Here is an 18947-nt window from a genome sequence, read left to right on the forward strand (position 1 = left end):
CTGACCCAGAGTTAACAAGAAAAGAATAAGATTCTCTAAAAATGCTCTCATTGGTCTGAAAAGTTCAATAAATTCATTTTGGAATATTTTCAGTTCTTAAATAAAAATCTTCTGTTTTACTCTCTATATTCACTTTGGCAAGTTTAAGCTTTTGTCACTCTTTCCTTTTAATTGAGTGCACAAGTCGCTTAGCGTGACCTGGAATTTGTGAGTTGATGACTCAGTCATATCAGCCCATTCTCTTTCATCAGCCACGTCTATTCCTAGGGCTCTGTCTTGAAGACTTACTGATTGTACTGGTTGCTCAAAGAACTGTAGGCTTTGGCTTAGTCCCTTCATTTATGGGGGAATTGAATCCCAGAGAAAGATACTAAAGCAGAATGTTTTTTCCTTAAATGAGTGATATGTCCAGAATCTTATCCCAGGAAGAAGACAAGTTTGAGAAGCAACTGTGTTTGTGGTTTATAGTGAAAGTACCTTTTCCCTGTTTCACAGGCAAGGATAATTAACTTCTCCACAAGGGCAGGCAATAAGTCATTTTCTGTAAATCAGACAATCTTATCTGCATTCCAAAATTGCTGACCAACTGTTTACTTGCTTTCTCTTTTGAAAAGAATATGATATGAGACATTATGACCCAAATTTGTTTCAGGTGTTTACTGGAAACTTATTGTTAGGTCTTCCGAAGATTTAGGAGTTCATCTCAGGAAGACAATGGATAGAGAATGAAGACTTGTTTTCACTTTAGGAGTAAATGATCTGGTTCATTTCTTACAGAGTAGAGAACTAAGGGTGGGATTTAAAGATTCTTACATAGAATATTATAAATAGGACTGAATTACCAGGCTCATGACTTATTCCTTGTAAAAATGCTTGAGGCTTGTAACTCATAGTAGTTGCCTAGTTTATTCATTATTTATGGTTAAAATATATCCCAAACTCCACAAGTGTTTATTGAGGGCCTATAAGCTGGGGATAAAGCAAGGGAACAAACCCCTCAAGTCTAGGATCCTTGGGGTTGAGGATTAAGATTTATTTTTCTCCCATTGCAAGATACTCCTTGATAATTCCTTAATAATGATACTGGATAAGATTTGGAACGGGATCCTGTACAAAATGGGTTTTAAAAACATTTCTATTACTGATATATATTCTATTGGGCAAACAACTGAGGTGATTGAAGGGAGTTTAGTACATTAATGTATTAATGTGATTAACTAAGTCACACTTGATATGCCAGAAGTTGACGTACCCACTGTTTGTCAGGAGGCGAGCCATGGCTACATCTCAGTGAATTACATTACACGCTCTTCTTTCAATTGCCTTCACCGATTAGTTAAGCTTGGCTTTCACGGCTCATTGAGATCTGGCCCCAGTCTACCTTTCCAACTTTATTTTTCTGTATTCTTTTGTATATTTCCTCAGCTCTATCTGAATTAAATGCTCTCCAAGCCTACCCACACTACCTTCCCTGTCTTGACATTTCTCTCGAGGTTCTCCCTGCCCTCCTGCCCTGTCCCCTTAGTTCCGCCTGTTCTGCTCTGTTCACTCTCAGCCTCCCCCCAGAGCTCCCTCTCTGTTCCCCACAGACCCACTTACATCTGAGCCTCTTGCTCAAACCCCAGAACTTGTGCAAGTGGACCCCTTCTTCACAATGGATTCAGGGAGCTGCATTATGCATGGGATGTATCTAGAGAGGAGGAATGTGGTGTGTGTGTACACGTCACATTGTTCTAATCAAATTTCTAAACGTTCTGTTCAGGGTAATTTGAATTAAGATTTCTCCCTACTAATAAGTATTTTATTTTATCAATTCATTATGTACCACCAATATAATTGAGATTCTGATAATTTCTTCCATAAATTATTGCTAATGGGAATTGTATATTTTTCTTACCTAACTTTTGAGGATGCTATAGGGCTACTCAGGTACATCACTTTGCGTTCCTTAAAATAAAAATGTTCTGTGTATTAAAGCTGTAGTAAACATAGTTAATAATTAACTTTGATCATGTTAATAAAATCGAAGACTCTTATAAGTTTATGAAGAAATTTGTTTCTAAGTTCCTATACTTTATAGTTGCTGCTTCTATGTATTATAGATATAACATATATTATATTTTTATTCTTATGTAGTTTCTTATTTGCTGTTTAAAGTATAGCATAAATTGATGGTAGTGGATCAGAGACCCTGGAACAGGTCATTTTCTTCATTAGTGTTAAATGAAGTTTAGAAATTTCCCTTAAATTTATCAGAATTAGTCCAGGAAAGGTCAGTATGAAATAAAGTCTATTTAAGATTTTATCAGAAAATCACCTTCTGGGACTTCCCTCGTGGTCCAGTGGTTAAAACTCTGTGCTTCCAATGCATGGGGCAAGGGTTCAATCCCTGGTGAGGGAACTAAGATCCCATATGCAGTGCAGTGTGGCCAAAAAAAGAAAAATCACCTTCTCTCTTTTTTTAAATCCAGGGTTGGGATCAACAGCTGTTCTAGCTTGGGCAGGGTAACTTGATATAATGGTGTACATTTTTACCCTGGTCTGCTCTTAGAGCAAATTTGAAATGGTTGTTTTGGAAAATGTACTATGAACTTATCTCTAGACCTTCACACCAGAGCAGTTAGTTCAGCCGAGCAAATCCTTGGCACTTGGCGTGCATCTTTCATAACAAAACTTTGATGCTGTGACTTGATGCCTTGAAATCAGCACAACAGAATGGTGCTTGAAGAGCAGTGTTTACTTTGATCATTTTTCAACTTCTGTGCCCTAGCCTTTTCACGGAGTACAAATTGCTTTACCAGAGTTATGGGGCTGCAGCCCATGGACTGTTTTTGTAGTCTGGTTGCTGTGGTGATTCTTAGCCTTCCATGAAACTCCATCTCCAGGGAAACAGAAACCTTTGCAGCTGTCTCAACCTTTTTGGTGGTGTATCTGGTGGAGGTCTTCATCAAGCTTGTAGCAAGCCTGAGAGTGGTTGATTTGTGTCAGGGTAAACAAATACATTGAAACAGGCCTTTCATTCTGGACAAAGCAAACAGCTTCCCTATCCTTCTCCCAGATCATATGGGGACTTTGAAGTATCTCCAAGTCCGGCTGAAGCCCAGAGTTTAGTGAGCCATGGAGATGCTGTTGGTCGTGATAATGACATGAGCAAGAGCTTTGGGAGAATGGCTGATGAAGTCTGTAGAGTTGCCAGGTGAAGAGAAGGTGGTGGCAGTGGAGAAGCTTAATGGGGCTTGTGTGTGCCCAGATAGGAGAAGCTGGTTTAGGAAGAGAGGCGGGCTGAGTCTAGGGAGGCCAGCAGTTTGATGTTCAGGAAACTGTGAGAAAAACTGTTTTGACTTTAAACTTCAGTGGAGGACAGTAAAGACAAAACCTTCCTTCCATAGGAACCAAGGGAATGGAGAAAAATTTTCAATAAACTATGGCTTTAGAGGGTGGAAGTAATGATAGTGAATACTTAAGCAGCACTTACTATGTGCCAGTGCCAGTCACTATTCTAAGTGTTTTATATGCAAGACATGTTTAATTCTTTGCCATCTGATGGAATAAGCACACGTATTATCCCCGTGTTATAAAGTTGGTGAAACTGATGCCCATAGAGTCTTAACAGGCTCAAGGCCCTAAGTCTGGTAAGTGGAAACCCCAGAGTCCAACTGGCTCTGAGTCACTGCTCTTAACCACTGGGTCAAACTGCCTGTAATTTAGGAAGGAAGGCAGAATGACCTGAAGGATTGGATTACAGGAGACACTGGCCAACTTGCTTGGAAGAAAATGTAGATCTTGGAAGAAATTAAATTATGCTCTAGAATATGTTTATTGATTCGCTTGTCCATTCATTCATCATTAAGTATTTTGTAGTGCTTTCCAAGTACAGGGTACTTGACTAGGCTCCAGGGTAATAAGAAAAAAGTCCCATTCCCTCTTCTCAGATAATTTGTATATTAACTTAATACAAGGCAGCAGGTGCTAGATACTGTAAGAAGGGTTAACTGGACAGAGGTCAGGAGCACCCACAGGGAAGAGCTGCCTTCTTCCTTCTTGGGGCACCGATGACATGAAGCCTTCTTCAAGAGTGTGGTATTTTTTCTGTGAGGTGAACAAAATTGATCCCAGATGAAAATACGAAGCTGTAGTTAAATTCAGTGTGTTAACACATACCTCTGCCTCTTTCTAAGGGCTGAGTGGTAAAGAATCCTTCTGCCCATGCAAGAGATGCAGATTTGATTCCTGGGTTGGGAAGATGCCCTAGAGAAGGAAATGGCAACCCACTGCAGTATTCTTTGCCTGGGAAATCCCATATACAGAGGAGCCTGGTGGTCTACAGTCCATAGGGGTCTCAAAAGAGTCGGACGTGACTTAGTGACTAAACAACAACCTCTTTCTGAACAGAATTGATAGGTCTAATCTGATGATATTGCATATGGTTTGTCCTTGAGAATTTCCAGACCATAGTAGATCAGTATGTCTAATTTCTGAACAGTGCTGGTAGGCATGGGTTGTAGGGTAATGATGGAGAGCACTTTATAAGAAGGAAAAGGTTGAGAAGGCCTGGGAGATCCATCTTTGTATGGAATAAGTTCCTATGATGCCTCAAGTGATGACTGTGCAAAGTTCCTGAGATATATTGAGGGCCTGTCTATAACTAATATGTAATTTTAAACTATGGGACAAGTGTGTTTCTAGTGCTTACAAGTATTTATTTATTCCTCATAAAAAGTAGTCACTACTCTGTTTTTCAGATGAAGAAATAGCAGCACAGAGAGGTCAAGCAGTTTGCCCAGTCACACAGCTAAGGAATTAGTGGAGCTGGAATTGAACGCAAGGAGTAGGCTGCAAGTGTCCATGCTCTCAGTCATTATGTGATTCTGATTAGTCATATTTCACTTAATGGGTTTCATTTTAAGTCATAAAGTATTCATCGAAACAGTCTGTTGGATACTAAGGCATTCCTAAGTTTAGCTTGAGGCGAATGTCAGACCCCTTCCTTCCCATGAAACGTGTGGTCATTCACTGTTCTAAAAGGGACTATATTCACATTGTACATCACGCTTTATGTCTCAGTGCTAAGTGGGAACCTTTCATGGTAAGTGGATAATTAATAGAAAAAAGAAACAAAAATCATTGAGTTTAGCTACTTGTTAAACTCTGGTTTGAAAAGTTTGTTTGCTTAAGGATATGGAATCTGATGGTGACTTTGATTTTAGTAGGTTTCCTTGTTTTAAAAACAAAGTTATTTTAGAATTTTATCCCCCGAAAATAGGTCTGAAAATTTTAACTTTTCATCATCCTTCTTCCAGAGAATAATAAAATTTCCCTCACATGTTGGAGTTTATAAAGAATTATGTTTGTCATAATATAAATTATTTAACCTTCTCAACTCTCCTATGTGACTACTCTGATTTCTTTTGAGGTAAGAGGAGATTTAATTTAATATATCTTAGGAAGAATAATGGCTTGTTCAAAGCTAGTTCTAATTTTAGAACTTGGGCTTATAAGCAAGAGACAAGCTCCCACAGACTCAAATATACTAAGACATAGACAGATGGGACCTGAACCTACCAGGATAGTATTCTGAGCTCTTTATGAGATACTAATGAACTGTCATCACTTCCCTATTAGATTTGCTTTATCCTGGTATCATTTTCTTTTGAAATAATTACTGTTGAGAAGTAGTCTCAAGTATTTTACTGTATTGCTTGCTAAATATATAGACTTTAAAAAAATATCTAGCAGACTTCTTTAGAGAGTAAATGAAATAAGTGAGTGAAGTGATTCTGAAAGTCTTAAGAAAAGTATTCAGTAATGAAGTTATGGAAGCCCTAGCTTCTAGGATCAGAAGGGGGTCTTAATGGTCATTCAATCCAGTTTATCCTTGTGTGTGACTTTTGTTTCTAAAATATCTCTGACAAACACTCACCCAGCCAATACAGGTTGTTCAGAAAACTGGGAAGGAGTGGAAGAAACGAGAAAATGTATCACATTGACAGATTTTGCCTGTTTTTTTCAGACACCTTTAGGTCTAATCTGTCCTGCTTGGGAACCCTGCCCAGCCAAGCTGGTGTCGCCTCCCCCAACCCTTGACATCTTCTCTCCCCACACACCCTGGACATATTGCAGTCTTGGTTGGTTTTATATTGAATATTATCATCACCTCCAGGAGTTGGTGATGGACAGGGAAGCCTGGAATGCTGCAGGCCATGGGATTGCAAAGAGTCAGTCAGACACGACTAAGCCACTGAACTGGACTGACTGATCATCACCTCTTCATGTAGCTGACTTTCTCTGGATTGTGGTGACTACCTTGGGGAAAGATAGGCTGCATCTTATTCCATTTTTGTGTTCAGGAATGGGTATGGTGCCTGGCACATCCTAGGTACTTAATTAATGCTGTTTGAATAAATGAAAAACATGCACAGGAAACACAGGTACCATCTGAAGCCAGCTTTGTGTGTTCCTGAGCTTTGACTGCCTTAGATCTGGAGTCGTAAGTGTTGGTGCGAGCATTCAGCCTACTAGGATATGCTGAGTTCCCTGTACTATCGTGTAAAGCTTTTTCTAGAAGAGATTTGAAACTCAAGAATTGGTCAGGTCTATGCTGTATGAAAGCTTAAATTACACTTTTTTAAATCGTGTGGTAAAAAAGAGCCACGTTATACAATATTTACCATTTTAACCATTTTAAAGTATGCAGTTGAGTGAAACTTGTACATTCATGATGTAGTGCAAATATCGCCACTATTTTGTTCCAGAACATTTTTGTCACTTCAAAAAGAAGCTCTGTGCCAGCTAGCAGTCAGTCCCAGCCCTGGCAATAACTTCCTATCTCTATGGATTCACCTGCTCTGAACATTTCAAATAAATGGAATCATACAACATATGGCCTTTTGTGCTGACTTTTTTCACTTTGCATGTTTCCCAGGTTTATCTGTGTTGTAGTGTATGTCAGAACTTTATTCTTTCTATTGGTGAATAAGATTCCATTGTGTGGATATACCACATTTTGTTTATTTCATTTCATGTTTTTATGGAGAGATTTGTCACTGAGTCAGATTTCTTATTTCTGGCCAAATATCATGAATGGTAGAGAATCTTAATTATTTCTTTGAGATCTTGGTTATTTTGGAATGTTTAAATTTATAGTCTAAGCCTGAATATTTTGTAATGCAAGCACCCCATCCCTTTCCCATTTTGGCTGTATTTACTGCTTAGTGGTGGTGGTTTCGAAGGATGAGTCAAAGACAGAATGGTAGACTATAGTAGTTTTACTGAAAATGAGAAGAAGACTAGTGGCTATTGACTTAATAGGTGCATTTGGATCTTCACTGAATTATGATCCAGAGCTTAAGCTGATTCTGATATTTTTTTTAGAACCTTCCCGACTTTGGTCAGGATTCGAAACTTTCTTCATAGATGTATTATGGAAGAGTTGCTTTTATCTGCTTTATTTGCATGGGAAACTAAGTCTTTGTAATACTGCTGTACCTTGTGTTTTTAAAATACTCAGTAAAATTCAGAGATTATAAGCTTTTTAAAAAGTCATTTTATGTATAAAAGTGAGACTATGCATAAATAGTTAAGACAATTAATATTTCCAGATATTAAGGGAAAGCCTCCTATTTCCTAATGTCAAATATGGGAGACAATTTTAATTATTGGAAAAGAATGTCCTGTTCTCTGTTGCTCTGTAACTCGCTGATTCCCAGTGACTGACTTTGACCTATCAGGGTTTCAACTGGTTGACTGATATGTATGATATTGACAGAATTATTGAATCTTCATTATTGGGAAATGAATGACTGTGTGTAAGTTATGATTTGAAAATCAAATGGTTTGTGTTAGAATTTGCACTTGTTTCATTTTGAGATAAAATCCCTGCCGTGACACTCAATTCTGATATACCTGTAAATAAATGTCACGAGGATCATTCTTGATCTAAATAAGGAATGTTGTTCAGGTTTCTTAGAACTTAGTCTTCTGCTTCTTTCTTTTACTTTTTATTTTCCTTTTTCCTTCAGGGTATTAATATGTGCTGAAATGATTTCTAAGAGTGTAACATAACTATAATGAATTTGTTACCAGGTCCAGCTCTTTACTGTAGCTTGTCCCTTTCCAGTTAGAGCAAATGTAATGAACTACTTTTAATGGTGCCTGAAGAAAATAGGAAATTCAACCCCTTTAATATTGGCTTTAGGAAGATGTGATCCCATCTTAGACACTTATCAACTACAGCATGCCAAATTCTGTATGCATATTTTGGCAACCTTCCCTCTGTGATCATAGATCTTACCCTGAAAACTCATTGCAAGGCTTAGGGAAAACTTAACTCTGAGAAGGGAAACAGTACTGAACTCTAGTGTAAACGCTTTAAACCGCATTTGCTCTATTGTGCATTAGCCTGTTCTGACATAGTTCATTGCCTGAATTAAAAGCATTTAAAATTCTGTGCCTCTAAGAGACAGTAGAACATATGGTCAAAAAATAATGCTTTTTCAGGAAAAATACTCCCAAGGCACAGATAACATGTTTTCTCACCTTTGACATCTGAGTTATTTGTTCTCCCTTTCTCAAGGATGGGTCATGTAATGTTGAAGCTAAAGTTCCTCTAAAACATTTCCATTTAAAATTATGACCTGGCTGGATGAAACCAGAATACCCTTAGGGGGCTGGTACTGTGACTTTCAGGAGTTGTTTTGCTAGAGCTTTCAAAGGAAACCAGACTTTAAAGTTCCCAAGACTTTCCTACAGTGACCAGAATTTAGTTTCCTTAGAGAATGCTTTGGTCTAATCCATATATCAATTGGGAGGCCCTGGAGCTCAAGGAATGATTGGCTCTCACCTCTGTCTGCTGATTCTGATTGTAGAAGCCCAGAGGAGGGTATATCTCTGCAGATTTCCAGAGCCTTAGCATTCTCGTGGCCCTCTCCACTTTCTGGGTATATAACTACATGTGGCATGTCTGAGATACATTTGATTGACTTGGATTTGAAAGGCAACCAACACCATCTTGACTGCCATAATGCATTCGTTCATGAGAATGGTGAGCATTATTAAAGCTTTTGTAGAGGAGATGGAAGGGGATAGTATTCATAAAAATACTTGTTGACCCATCCCTGTGGATTTCACTGACCTCTCAGCTTGTACTGGCCTTCTGTTGTCTTGCTCACAACTTAATCCTCTTCCTTTCTTCTCTATCTTTCTTTCCTTTCCAGAAGCAAAATAATCCCTGCTTCTTACTCCTTTAGAGCATCCCCATCACCCCCTCTGCCCTATGGCCAACACCCAAGATTAAGAATGAGGTGGGAATCAAAAGACATAGATTGGCTGGGTGGATGGGAAACATGTTCATGTATGCACTTCCACTTACCACATTACTTAACCCTCCAAATTGTATATAATTATTTTATATTCTTAGGTTAATCATGCTTCCATTATGGCTTGCAACTATAATTACCTTCTATTTTTGTCTGGCTATTGATTATGAAGACTGATAAACACCTTTTACTATTGTGAAAAAAAAGAATGAGATGGGAAGGTAGGGAGAAGGAAAGAGACAGACATTCCATTCTGTTCTTATGAATAGGCTATGAATACTTTTAAGAATAAAACAAGTTCATTCTATTCTTAGCACTGCCACTTTCTAGTCATATGTTTTTGGCTAGAAATTATCTAGCCAAAATTATCTCTAAGCACAAGTTTCTTCATCTTTAAAATGGGATTAACTCTATAATTATGCAAAATAACTCTTGACAAGAGTAGCAAATCTTAACCCAGTATATGAACCGATGAATCTGCTTACTGTCTTTGAGAGATGATACTAATGCCTCTCACTACTATTCCTGTTAACATGGCAACCAAGTGTAGTGATTTTGAACATCTGTATCTTAGTAATTACTCCTCTTTAGATTTCTCTTTTGTGTTAGAAAGGAAACACTGTATGCCCATTCAGAATTCCTTACCAGCTTCAGGTTAATGTACTAGTCCAGGGAAATCCAAATGCCATCCTTTAACATTTAGAGCATCAAATTAAATTTAATCACTGCCTGCACACTGAGTGGTACATTTGCTAACTTTAAGAGGGTGTGTAAGCAGCAATCTTTATTGAGATTCATAACTGCAGTCTGCAGATGGAAATGATTGATCCAGTACTCACATCATGTCGACATTGGGTTCTTGCTGTGCCTGCCTTTTAAGTTGGCTTATACTGGTCACTCCATGATTCTCTTTATTGTACAAGTCTGTTTATCACAGTAATGACAAGCTATCCTAACATCCTGTGATTATAGACATATACATGTCAAAGGAATGGCTTACTAAACAGGTAGCACAAACAATTTTGAGCCCATTGTAAAAAGCAGACATTGAGAGGAAATAAATGAACACAGTACATATTACAGGAAGCTTTGGTTGTATATTAGTGTTAGATACAATAATAAAGTGTTTGGAATCGATCTATTTATTAAGTATGACATGGAATATGAAAAAATTAAAGCAAATATTTTTTCATGTTAATCACTTTGCCAGTATTAAGTTCCTTCAGTTTTTCTAGAAGTTTAATTCCTAACTGTTCTAATACACTTCACTTGCCTGAATGAAAATCACTTAACTTTTGGTCAAATTTTTGTCTTTGTTATCTATCCCTGAGAAAGAGAACATGCTCCAGGGTTTTCTTCATGTTTCATGTATTTGTATTTGCATAACTGTAAAAAATAATCAGTAAAATCATTCTGTTTTCTTGGCTTTCACTGTTTGTCTAGTGTGATTCCCCTCTATGGCATAGGTGGTACTCTGCCCTGTCCTGTACACACAACAGAGGAGGATAAGCAGGGTGTTTATTCTCACAAAGCCTAGGCATGGCCTCGAAATTCTGTCCAGCACACGTTCCAGGCAGCCTCCACCATTTGTTTTGGGAGCATGAGTTGGTGTCTGTTTGCTTTTCTTGACTGTGTTTTAAAGTTCAGTAGAACTTGATAGTGAAATTAATGTCCTCCTTATCGATGCATTGCCCCTGCCACGTCACTTTCTGGCCAGGAAAATGCAACCATTTGACTCTGTAACCATTACTTGAGTCACATTTCATGAATAGCTGTCATTGGTGCTTTCTTTTACTCATCTTTCAGAAACCATGTTGCCTGCTCACTAGATATCCAGCCCTGTGCTAGCCCCAATGATGCAGAAATGAGTGTGACTTAGTTTCTGCCCTTGAAGAGTGCCCTGAGGGTTTCACAGTGTAAGGCGGGGAGTCAGTGCCTTGCAGAGTAGAAACTGACGCGTGGTCTGTGGGCATGGCCCTGAACCCGGCTCTGTCTGTGGGGCAGGGAGGATTTCACTGCAGGCTGCATTTTGAGCTGGGTGTACTTGTTGGTCCAGGGGCTGGCTGGAGGGTGCTGCAGGCGAGAATCCTGAAAGACTGTGGTGTGTTAGTGACAGAGACAGTTCCATTTTCAGATGGCAGATGCTTAGTGCTCAAGGACAATGGGAAAGTGACTGTCCGTGTTCCCAGCCTTGCTGTCAGCCCCATCCATTTCTCAGGACACCTGGAGTCTCCCCTTTCTCAGCCTCTTTTTCCTATAGTGATTAAGCAGTGGGCCACTCTGGGAGGCAGGGCCGGGGTCCCTAGAATCCCCTTGCAACTCTCCCAGCCAAGACGCCTTTAGAGGGTCATGACCTGTAGCTTCAGAAATATTCCTCTGTTTATACGAGCCCTTGTCTCTCAACCCCCAATGCAAATTTAGTTCCGAGTATTTTTCCAGGGCATTCAAAATATAGACAGGCAGACTTATTTCTGCATTATATTTCAGACTTTCATTTGAGGGCCTTTCTTCCTTATTTTGTGGTTTTATTAGATTATTTTCACAGTCTCCTGGGGAATCCTGAATCCTGTCCTTGTTGAGGGGGAGGAGAACTTAGTTTTGGAATTGACTGGCTGTGTCCCTCTCATCATGTTAAGTGTCTCAAGACAAAACCATTGGGAAGGAGCATGATGTCATTTGTCATAGAGGTGAAGTCAAAAGAACTCAAAACCTTAATGCCAATGAGGCAAAGGTGAATGATCAATTGACTTCTTAGGATAGGGTGGGGACAGTAGGGGTCAAAATTCCTTGAATTTAACATTTAACTGATTGATGTTCTAGAAATTCAGAGAAATGTAAAAATAAAATCATAAGGAAATTTTTTTAAAGTTCCAGATCCAATCCTTCAAGAATATTTTAAGGGAATCTTTTTATACCAATTCCCAGATGGCAAAAGACAAGCAACGGTCAATAAAATGTCAGCTGTAGGGGTTCCTCAGATTGGAATACCCTTTAAAACACGGCAGAGAACTAACTGCTGTTCCCCACTCCCAGCAACTGGTTGCATATTTCAAGTGCATCTGAGTCAGATTTGAGTTCCTAAAAGGCCCATTGCCCAAATGTAAGGGAAATTCGAGTTCAGCTGTGGTTACCCTGGTGTCCTGAAGTAGGTTGAGTCCGGCTGTGTAAATTATGAGTGCTATGGGAATCAGATGTAGGATGTTTTCAGTTACTGCCAACGCCGTTGCTAAGTGGTGGTCTGCTTACTTCTGAAGAAGGCATGGATATGGCTATACGAACACCAGGGTGGGAGTTTATGGGTCTTGTTTATAGACACAGTGCTGGAGTGCTTCTCTTATCTGTCTTCGTGTAAACTGATTGTTGGATCATCCATTTCAGACCAGTATTTGGTCTGATTTTAGAGAACAGAAGTCCCTCTGGTTGTGTTTTGGATGACTTCACTGTTTCATGGGTCCATAGGGGCCCTTACTAAAATCAGAAATGTTGACATGGAACTTCACTGACACGTTAGCAAAATTAGACAACTGTTAGACTTTTTTCTTTGCTTGCTTTGCTTTTGTTTGTTTTAACAAACCCCAAGAGGAGGGGATATAACTAATAAGAAATTTTTGAAATCACTGTGGTAGAAATAATCTTGCATCTCTGCCATGAATCCTGGAAAATTCAAAACAGTTTTCATATGGCATCTTTCCATCAAGAGAGTGGTGTTCTTTTCTGTAAGAAAGTACATAATTCATTTAGATAAAGTGATTTACAGGGTTTGCTGCAAAGTATGGTTTTTGCTTATCACAGATAATCTGTGGAGAACCGAGTCTTCAGCCAAACAAGGTCCAAAGAAAACCCTTCCTGTTGTTTTCTGGTGATAACGTGGCAAGGACACGCTTCCTAAATGGGAGACAGGAAGTTTGTCTTCCCACTCGGAGGCTTTATGCTCCTGAGAGTTGGCCTTGACTTCGGTCAAAACTGTGTTCAGATTCCCCAGAAGAGTACTCAAAAAAGATTTACTTTGAATTTCTTTGTAAAATAGAACTACATTAATTACATCTAATAGTTTGTTGAAGTGCACAGATAGCCTCCTAAGACCTAATGTCAACAGGTGTCATGCAGCAGATTGGACCAAACAGTTTTCCTGTGTTTTCAGTAGTGTATGAGCAACGTCTGCATCAGAGGTGTGACAGATCAGATTCACTGGTATTTTCTCGTGACATTCGGAAGACTGAATATTCAGCACCGTTTAAGGCAAACCTGATTAGTGCTGGAACTCTTGGGCAGGGCTTTTTGGGCTGCTGTGTGATCAAGTATGGTTTCAAGAAGTCACTGAAATTCCAGAAGCTACATGTGAACATTTTTTAGTTCTCCATGTGTACTAAGTCGTTTCAGTCATGTCTGACTCTGTGTGACCCTATGGACTGTAGCCCTCCAGGCTCCTCTGTCCATGGGATTCTCCAGGCAAGGATACTGGAGTGGGTTGCCATGACCTTCTCCAGGGGATCTTCCTGACCCAAGGATTGAACCCCTGTCTCTTATGTCTCCTGCATTGGCAGGCGAGTTCTTTACCGCTAGCACCACCTGGGAAGCCTCTTTTAGTTCTGAGTTGTCATCTATTATGTTCTTTCCCTGAGGGGATGATATTTTAAAAATAAAGGTGTCATTTCTAGTTTGATTAGAGAGACTAATGTTGTTTCTGTTTCTGTGATTAGAATTTTCCTGCTCTTCTAGAGTATATTCTTTAACATGGGTTAATGGTTACTTCACCTGGAGTTCACCGGCCCTGCAATGGATGTATTTCCCTGACACAGTCAGAAAGTTTTGTGTGTCTGTGGGGTATTTTGGTGTGTGTGTGTGTGGTGGAGGGTGTGTGTGTGTGGGGGATTCATAACTTGCATTAAGCTCTCAAGAGCTCGGTAACTCCCAGAGGTTAAGAAGCCACTACTACAGAGATTGTCACTGTTCCCTCATTTGAGATGCAGCCCCTTTAAGTTTACCTCCATTTGCCTTCACCACCACGTGGCCTCTGGGTTCAGTTTGTTATTCCTTGTACACACACACACACACACACACACACAGACACGCACACATGTGAAACCTGTGGACTAAGAGATGACCCTTATTTTTATGTGTAAATTTGACGTAGGGTTGAGAGTCAACTCTCTAAACTTTTGTTTGGATGTCCAAGTTGGAAATTATTGGATATACTGCTGTTTCTTTGCTGCAGCCTGTCTCACCTCTGATCTTCTGACTGTAATCCCTGGACAGTTTACACAGCGGGGAAAAAGCTTTAGCACAACGCTCTTATCTTTGTAACTATAGTCTATCCTGATCTATAGTTGATTCTAAAGAGGATTTTCTTTTTCTCATTCTTTTCTTCTCCTTTTTGCTCCTTTTTCTTTTCAGCCTGAGAGAAATTAGGCACCTTAGCCAGGAATTCTTTAAGAGCTATTCTCGGTATGTTCTCCCCACATTTCTGGGAGCTTTTTTACCTTCATTCTTTGTTGGTTGTTTTTGGTTGTCCTCTATCTTCCCTTCAGCATGATTTATTCAAGTGGAGGAAGGTTGCTGAGGGGTTAGGTGAGCAGGTGCTTGGGGGGACTCTGTGTTGCTGCCAACTGATCTTTTTAGAAAGTATTGAGTATTTTTCTTTTAATTTCCCAATTGTAGTGTCAATTCTTCTTTGCCAAATGGTTTTTGGGGCTTTGCCTGGGCCCCATGTGCCAGAGTCGGGGATTCATCTTGGCCAGACACTGCCACATATTGAAGAGGGAACTGATTCCAGGAAAGCTCAGAGAGCCATGGCTCCTAGAAATCTCTCCTTGATGGTGTGAGCCAGGCCTCGACACTTTGGACCATCTGGAAAATTTTGGACTCGAGCACCAGTATCTGTCTCATACATATTTTTCTTCTCATTTCCTAAGGTTCCCCCCCCCCCTAAATTCTTGTTCATTGGAGATATATATTTATTACTGTTCTATCTGTGAGCTCCAAGGAGAATCGTCTGCCTGAGGACTGCAACTATTCTTTGTGCTCAATAAACAGTTTTGTAATGAATAAATCTGGAAACTTTCACATATTAGTAGTGACAGAGTGTTTCTTTGCAATTGTCAGGTACTCTTAGGCAAGGAATGATTTCATCTCTCCTTCCCCACTCTCCATAGTGTGTGCTTTCTGTAGTGGGTGTCTCTCTCTCTAGTTAGTGTAGCAATACGAATCTCTGCCCCTGCTCTGTTTCTGCTGCCTCTCCTGTTTATAGGGGTGATCAATCTGACTGTTTCCAAATGTGGACATATCTCCAAAATTCTGTGAAGTTGATTCTGTACAATCAGAAAACATGTTATTTTGCTGTAGCTGTACCTGACATCACTGTTCATTAGTACTCTGCTTTTAATACTATGCTTATGCCAATACTCGGAGAAGGCAGTGACACCCTACTCCAGTACTCTTGCCTGGAAAATCCCATAGACGGAGAAAAGCTCGGTAGGCTGCAATCCACGGGGTCGCTAAGAGTTGGGCACGACTGAGCAACTTCACTTTCACTCTTCACTTTCATGCACTGGAGAAGGAAATGGCAACCCACTCCAGTGTTCTTGCCTGGAGAATCCCAGAGACAGAGGAGCCTAATGGGCTGCCACCTATGGGGTAGCACAGAGTTGGACACGACTGAAGCGACTTAGCAGCAGCAGCAGCAGCATGCCAATACTAAACTGACCCTAGCAGTGTTGCTGAAATAGCTCATGATAGAGTCTTGCTTCTATGTTTTTTCACTTTTCTGGAAGTTAGTTAGCTAAATACCTTTGAGTCTATTCAGATTAAAAAAACTTTTTAGGTAACATAAATTGATGAATTTACTGTGGTAAATCAGTCATTAAAAATTATCTACTCTATATTAAGCACAGTATTAAATGTAAGACATATGTTTGCCTACTGGGTATTTGCAGTCTGTTTTGAAAATCAAGACACATATTCTCAGTAGTAAATGAACCAGATGGTATTATATACCATAATGCAAATTATTCATAGAATAAGATACTTTTTGGCCTTGAAAAGCAGAGAATTGGCATTTATCGAGTGCCTACCCTGTGCTAAGGCATGGAGACTGATAATTTAGTGTCTTATTATCGGTGACCTGAGGATACACTATAATAAGTGACACTGGTGTCCTAGGCAGTTCTGCAATGAAAGGCAGAGATACACTGAGTTCAGAGCAGTCCAGCAGTCATTGGGAAGACATCGAGTAAAGTAATCCAGCTTTGAGAGCTCTATGCCTAATGATGGTACAGATTCAGATCATAGATGTAGCCCATTTAATCTTCGTAAGAATTATGGCTGAGACGTAAAATTATTTCCAGTGTATCTCTCAGTCTGTGTCTTTCAAGTTAAAGTTCATTTTTGTTTTTTGCCTAATCACTTGAGGGTGCTTTTTGTTGAGTTCAACTTGTTTGCATGTGTGTGTACTCCAGTATTCTTGCCTGGAGAATTCCATGGGCAGAGGAGCCTGGTGGGCTACAGTCCATGGGGTTACAAAGAGACACAACTAAAGTGACTTAACATGCATGCACGCACTCATGCTAAGTCGTTTTAGCCGTGTCTGACTCTTTGAGATCCTATGGACTATAGCCCACCAGGCTTCTCTGTCCATGGGATTCTCCAAAGCAAGAATACTGGAGTCAGTTGCCTTGCCCTCCTCTAGGGGATCTCCCTGACCCAGGGCTTGAACCTGCATCTCTTACGTCTCCTGCATCTGCAGGCGGGTTCTTTACCACTAGCACCACCTCAGTTTATTTAAATACAAGTAGTTCCTGGGTCTTGCCTCGCCCCTCTGGACAGAAAGCCAGTGGAGACATACTTATATGAAAGTGTCTGTTCAGTATTTATCCATCCTTTTGCTTTTCCATGTTCATGTTGACTGACCTTGGCTGATGTGCTCTGGGAGGGTGTTGTTGAACCCTCTGTGTCCAGATCCCCTCACAGGTGCTTTTGGGTGATGCTAATTATGCCAATGTAACCTTACAGTAGTCCTTGATCTGCTATCAAAACTGGCCACAGTTTTCCTGTCCAAACTCATGGTTTTCCTCTCTGTTTTTTCTTTTTTGGGGTTGGAACTGTATACAGCCCATTTTTATTCTGTGTGTTCCCTGTGCCTCATTTCTTTGGAAAACCCCTTCGAGCTAATAGCTGGGATGATGAAAGCACTGGCAGCTCCCTTTGGCAGCCCCTCTCCCTTAGCTTTCGGTGCTTTTCTTTGGCAGAACTCACTTGACTTTATAGAGAGAGATTGGAGCTTACCTGGAAGAGAACAAAGTCATTTCTTTGACAATTCAGAGGAATGACCTGCCCCCAGGTGATTCTGTTCTCCACTTTTAAATTTAGTCATTTGATTTGAAGGATAAGGCAGCCCTGAGGGAAGGTAACTTTTATTTTGCCTTTGCCAACTCTGAAAAAAAAAAAAAAAAGTGTTCTGTTTACTTGTATTCTGCTTTTACTGGGAGCTGATTCACGTTTTGGTTGAAATTAGTATGGATTGAACCACATGATATAGCTGTTTTTTGTGGTTAAAAAAGGTCAAATATTGGCAGAATCATCCAGTTCAGCCTAATATATCTTATCTGTGGAATCTGAACTAGCTTTCAGCTTGTTTCTGTTAATGGTGAGCTGTGAAACAGTATGCCATGTGCTGTGCTTAGTGGTTTTGATGGAAAGCTGGTGCTAAGACTTCTCTTTCTGTTTCTTCCCAGGTCACTCTGCACCTGAATCCCATCTCCTCAGTCCACATTCACCACAAGCCTGTTGTGTTCCTGCTCAATTCCCCCCAGCCTCTGGTTTGGCATCTGAAGACAGAGAGACTGGCAGTTGGGGTCTCCAGACTTTTCTTGGTAAGTGCTTAAAACCCTCCCAGTGTGATCCTTGAGCATAAGGATATAATGACCCTAAAATTTTCAAAGCTTTTAAAAAGGCTTATTTCATTGAAATGTTAACAATAGCAGAGTCCACAGTGTATTAAAGTTGGATTTTGCTCTTAGTGATATTTGGGTGGCATTGATAAGCATTCACAGAAAACAAATACCACTCACATGTCCTCTTCTATGCATGAAGAGTCTGGTCTTGCTTGCATGTTTGAGCAGGATCTGTAGTCATACTCTGTGTGGCCTTAGCTTTGGTCTCAGTCTCCCCTTCCTTCCTCCCCATGGTACCAGGAGATTGTAAATATTGTAAGTAGCCATTAGATGTGTGGTCTCTGACCGCAAAATAAATACGTACAGACCCATTTTATTCATATATAACACGGGCCTAACTATAGGAGACTGACAGTGCTTTTTGAGTATGAAGGGAGCCAGTTTAGTGTAAGTGCTTGTAGGATCTGTTTGTTGAGAAAGTGACACAGTGAGCTCCAAAATGAAAACATTTGTATTTTATAAAAAAGCTGGAACCCAGCTCTTGTGGAAGGATCCAAATATTACCTACTATTTGTAAATCATGTCCTTTTGAGTTTGCCAGAAACATCCAAGCTCGCTAGTTGTGGAGAAATTGACGGGTTGTTTGGATAGAATTTTTGGGGTATGATATCATGTCTGATGATGAGCAACACTGCACAGTGATAACTCACATTGTCTATTGCTGGGGATACATGCTAATGCCCTC

At 40.0% G+C, this 18947-nt stretch overlaps 1 protein-coding gene across 2 annotated transcripts in view; it reads left to right on the forward strand.

The window, feature by feature from the left end:
• Window positions 1–18947, forward strand: part of TGFBR3 (transforming growth factor beta receptor 3) — a 199313-nt gene that overhangs the window by 106686 nt on the left and 73680 nt on the right. For both annotated transcript variants that reach the window (XM_052636917.1, XM_052636918.1), the window contains exon 4: window positions 18044–18181. In XM_052636917.1, the coding sequence (XP_052492877.1) occupies window positions 18044–18181 (138 nt within the window). The remainder of the gene's footprint in view (window positions 1–18043; window positions 18182–18947) is intronic.

This window comes from Budorcas taxicolor, chromosome 3 (assembly GCF_023091745.1).
Source record: "Budorcas taxicolor isolate Tak-1 chromosome 3, Takin1.1, whole genome shotgun sequence".
Taxonomy (NCBI): Eukaryota; Metazoa; Chordata; class Mammalia; order Artiodactyla; family Bovidae; genus Budorcas; species Budorcas taxicolor.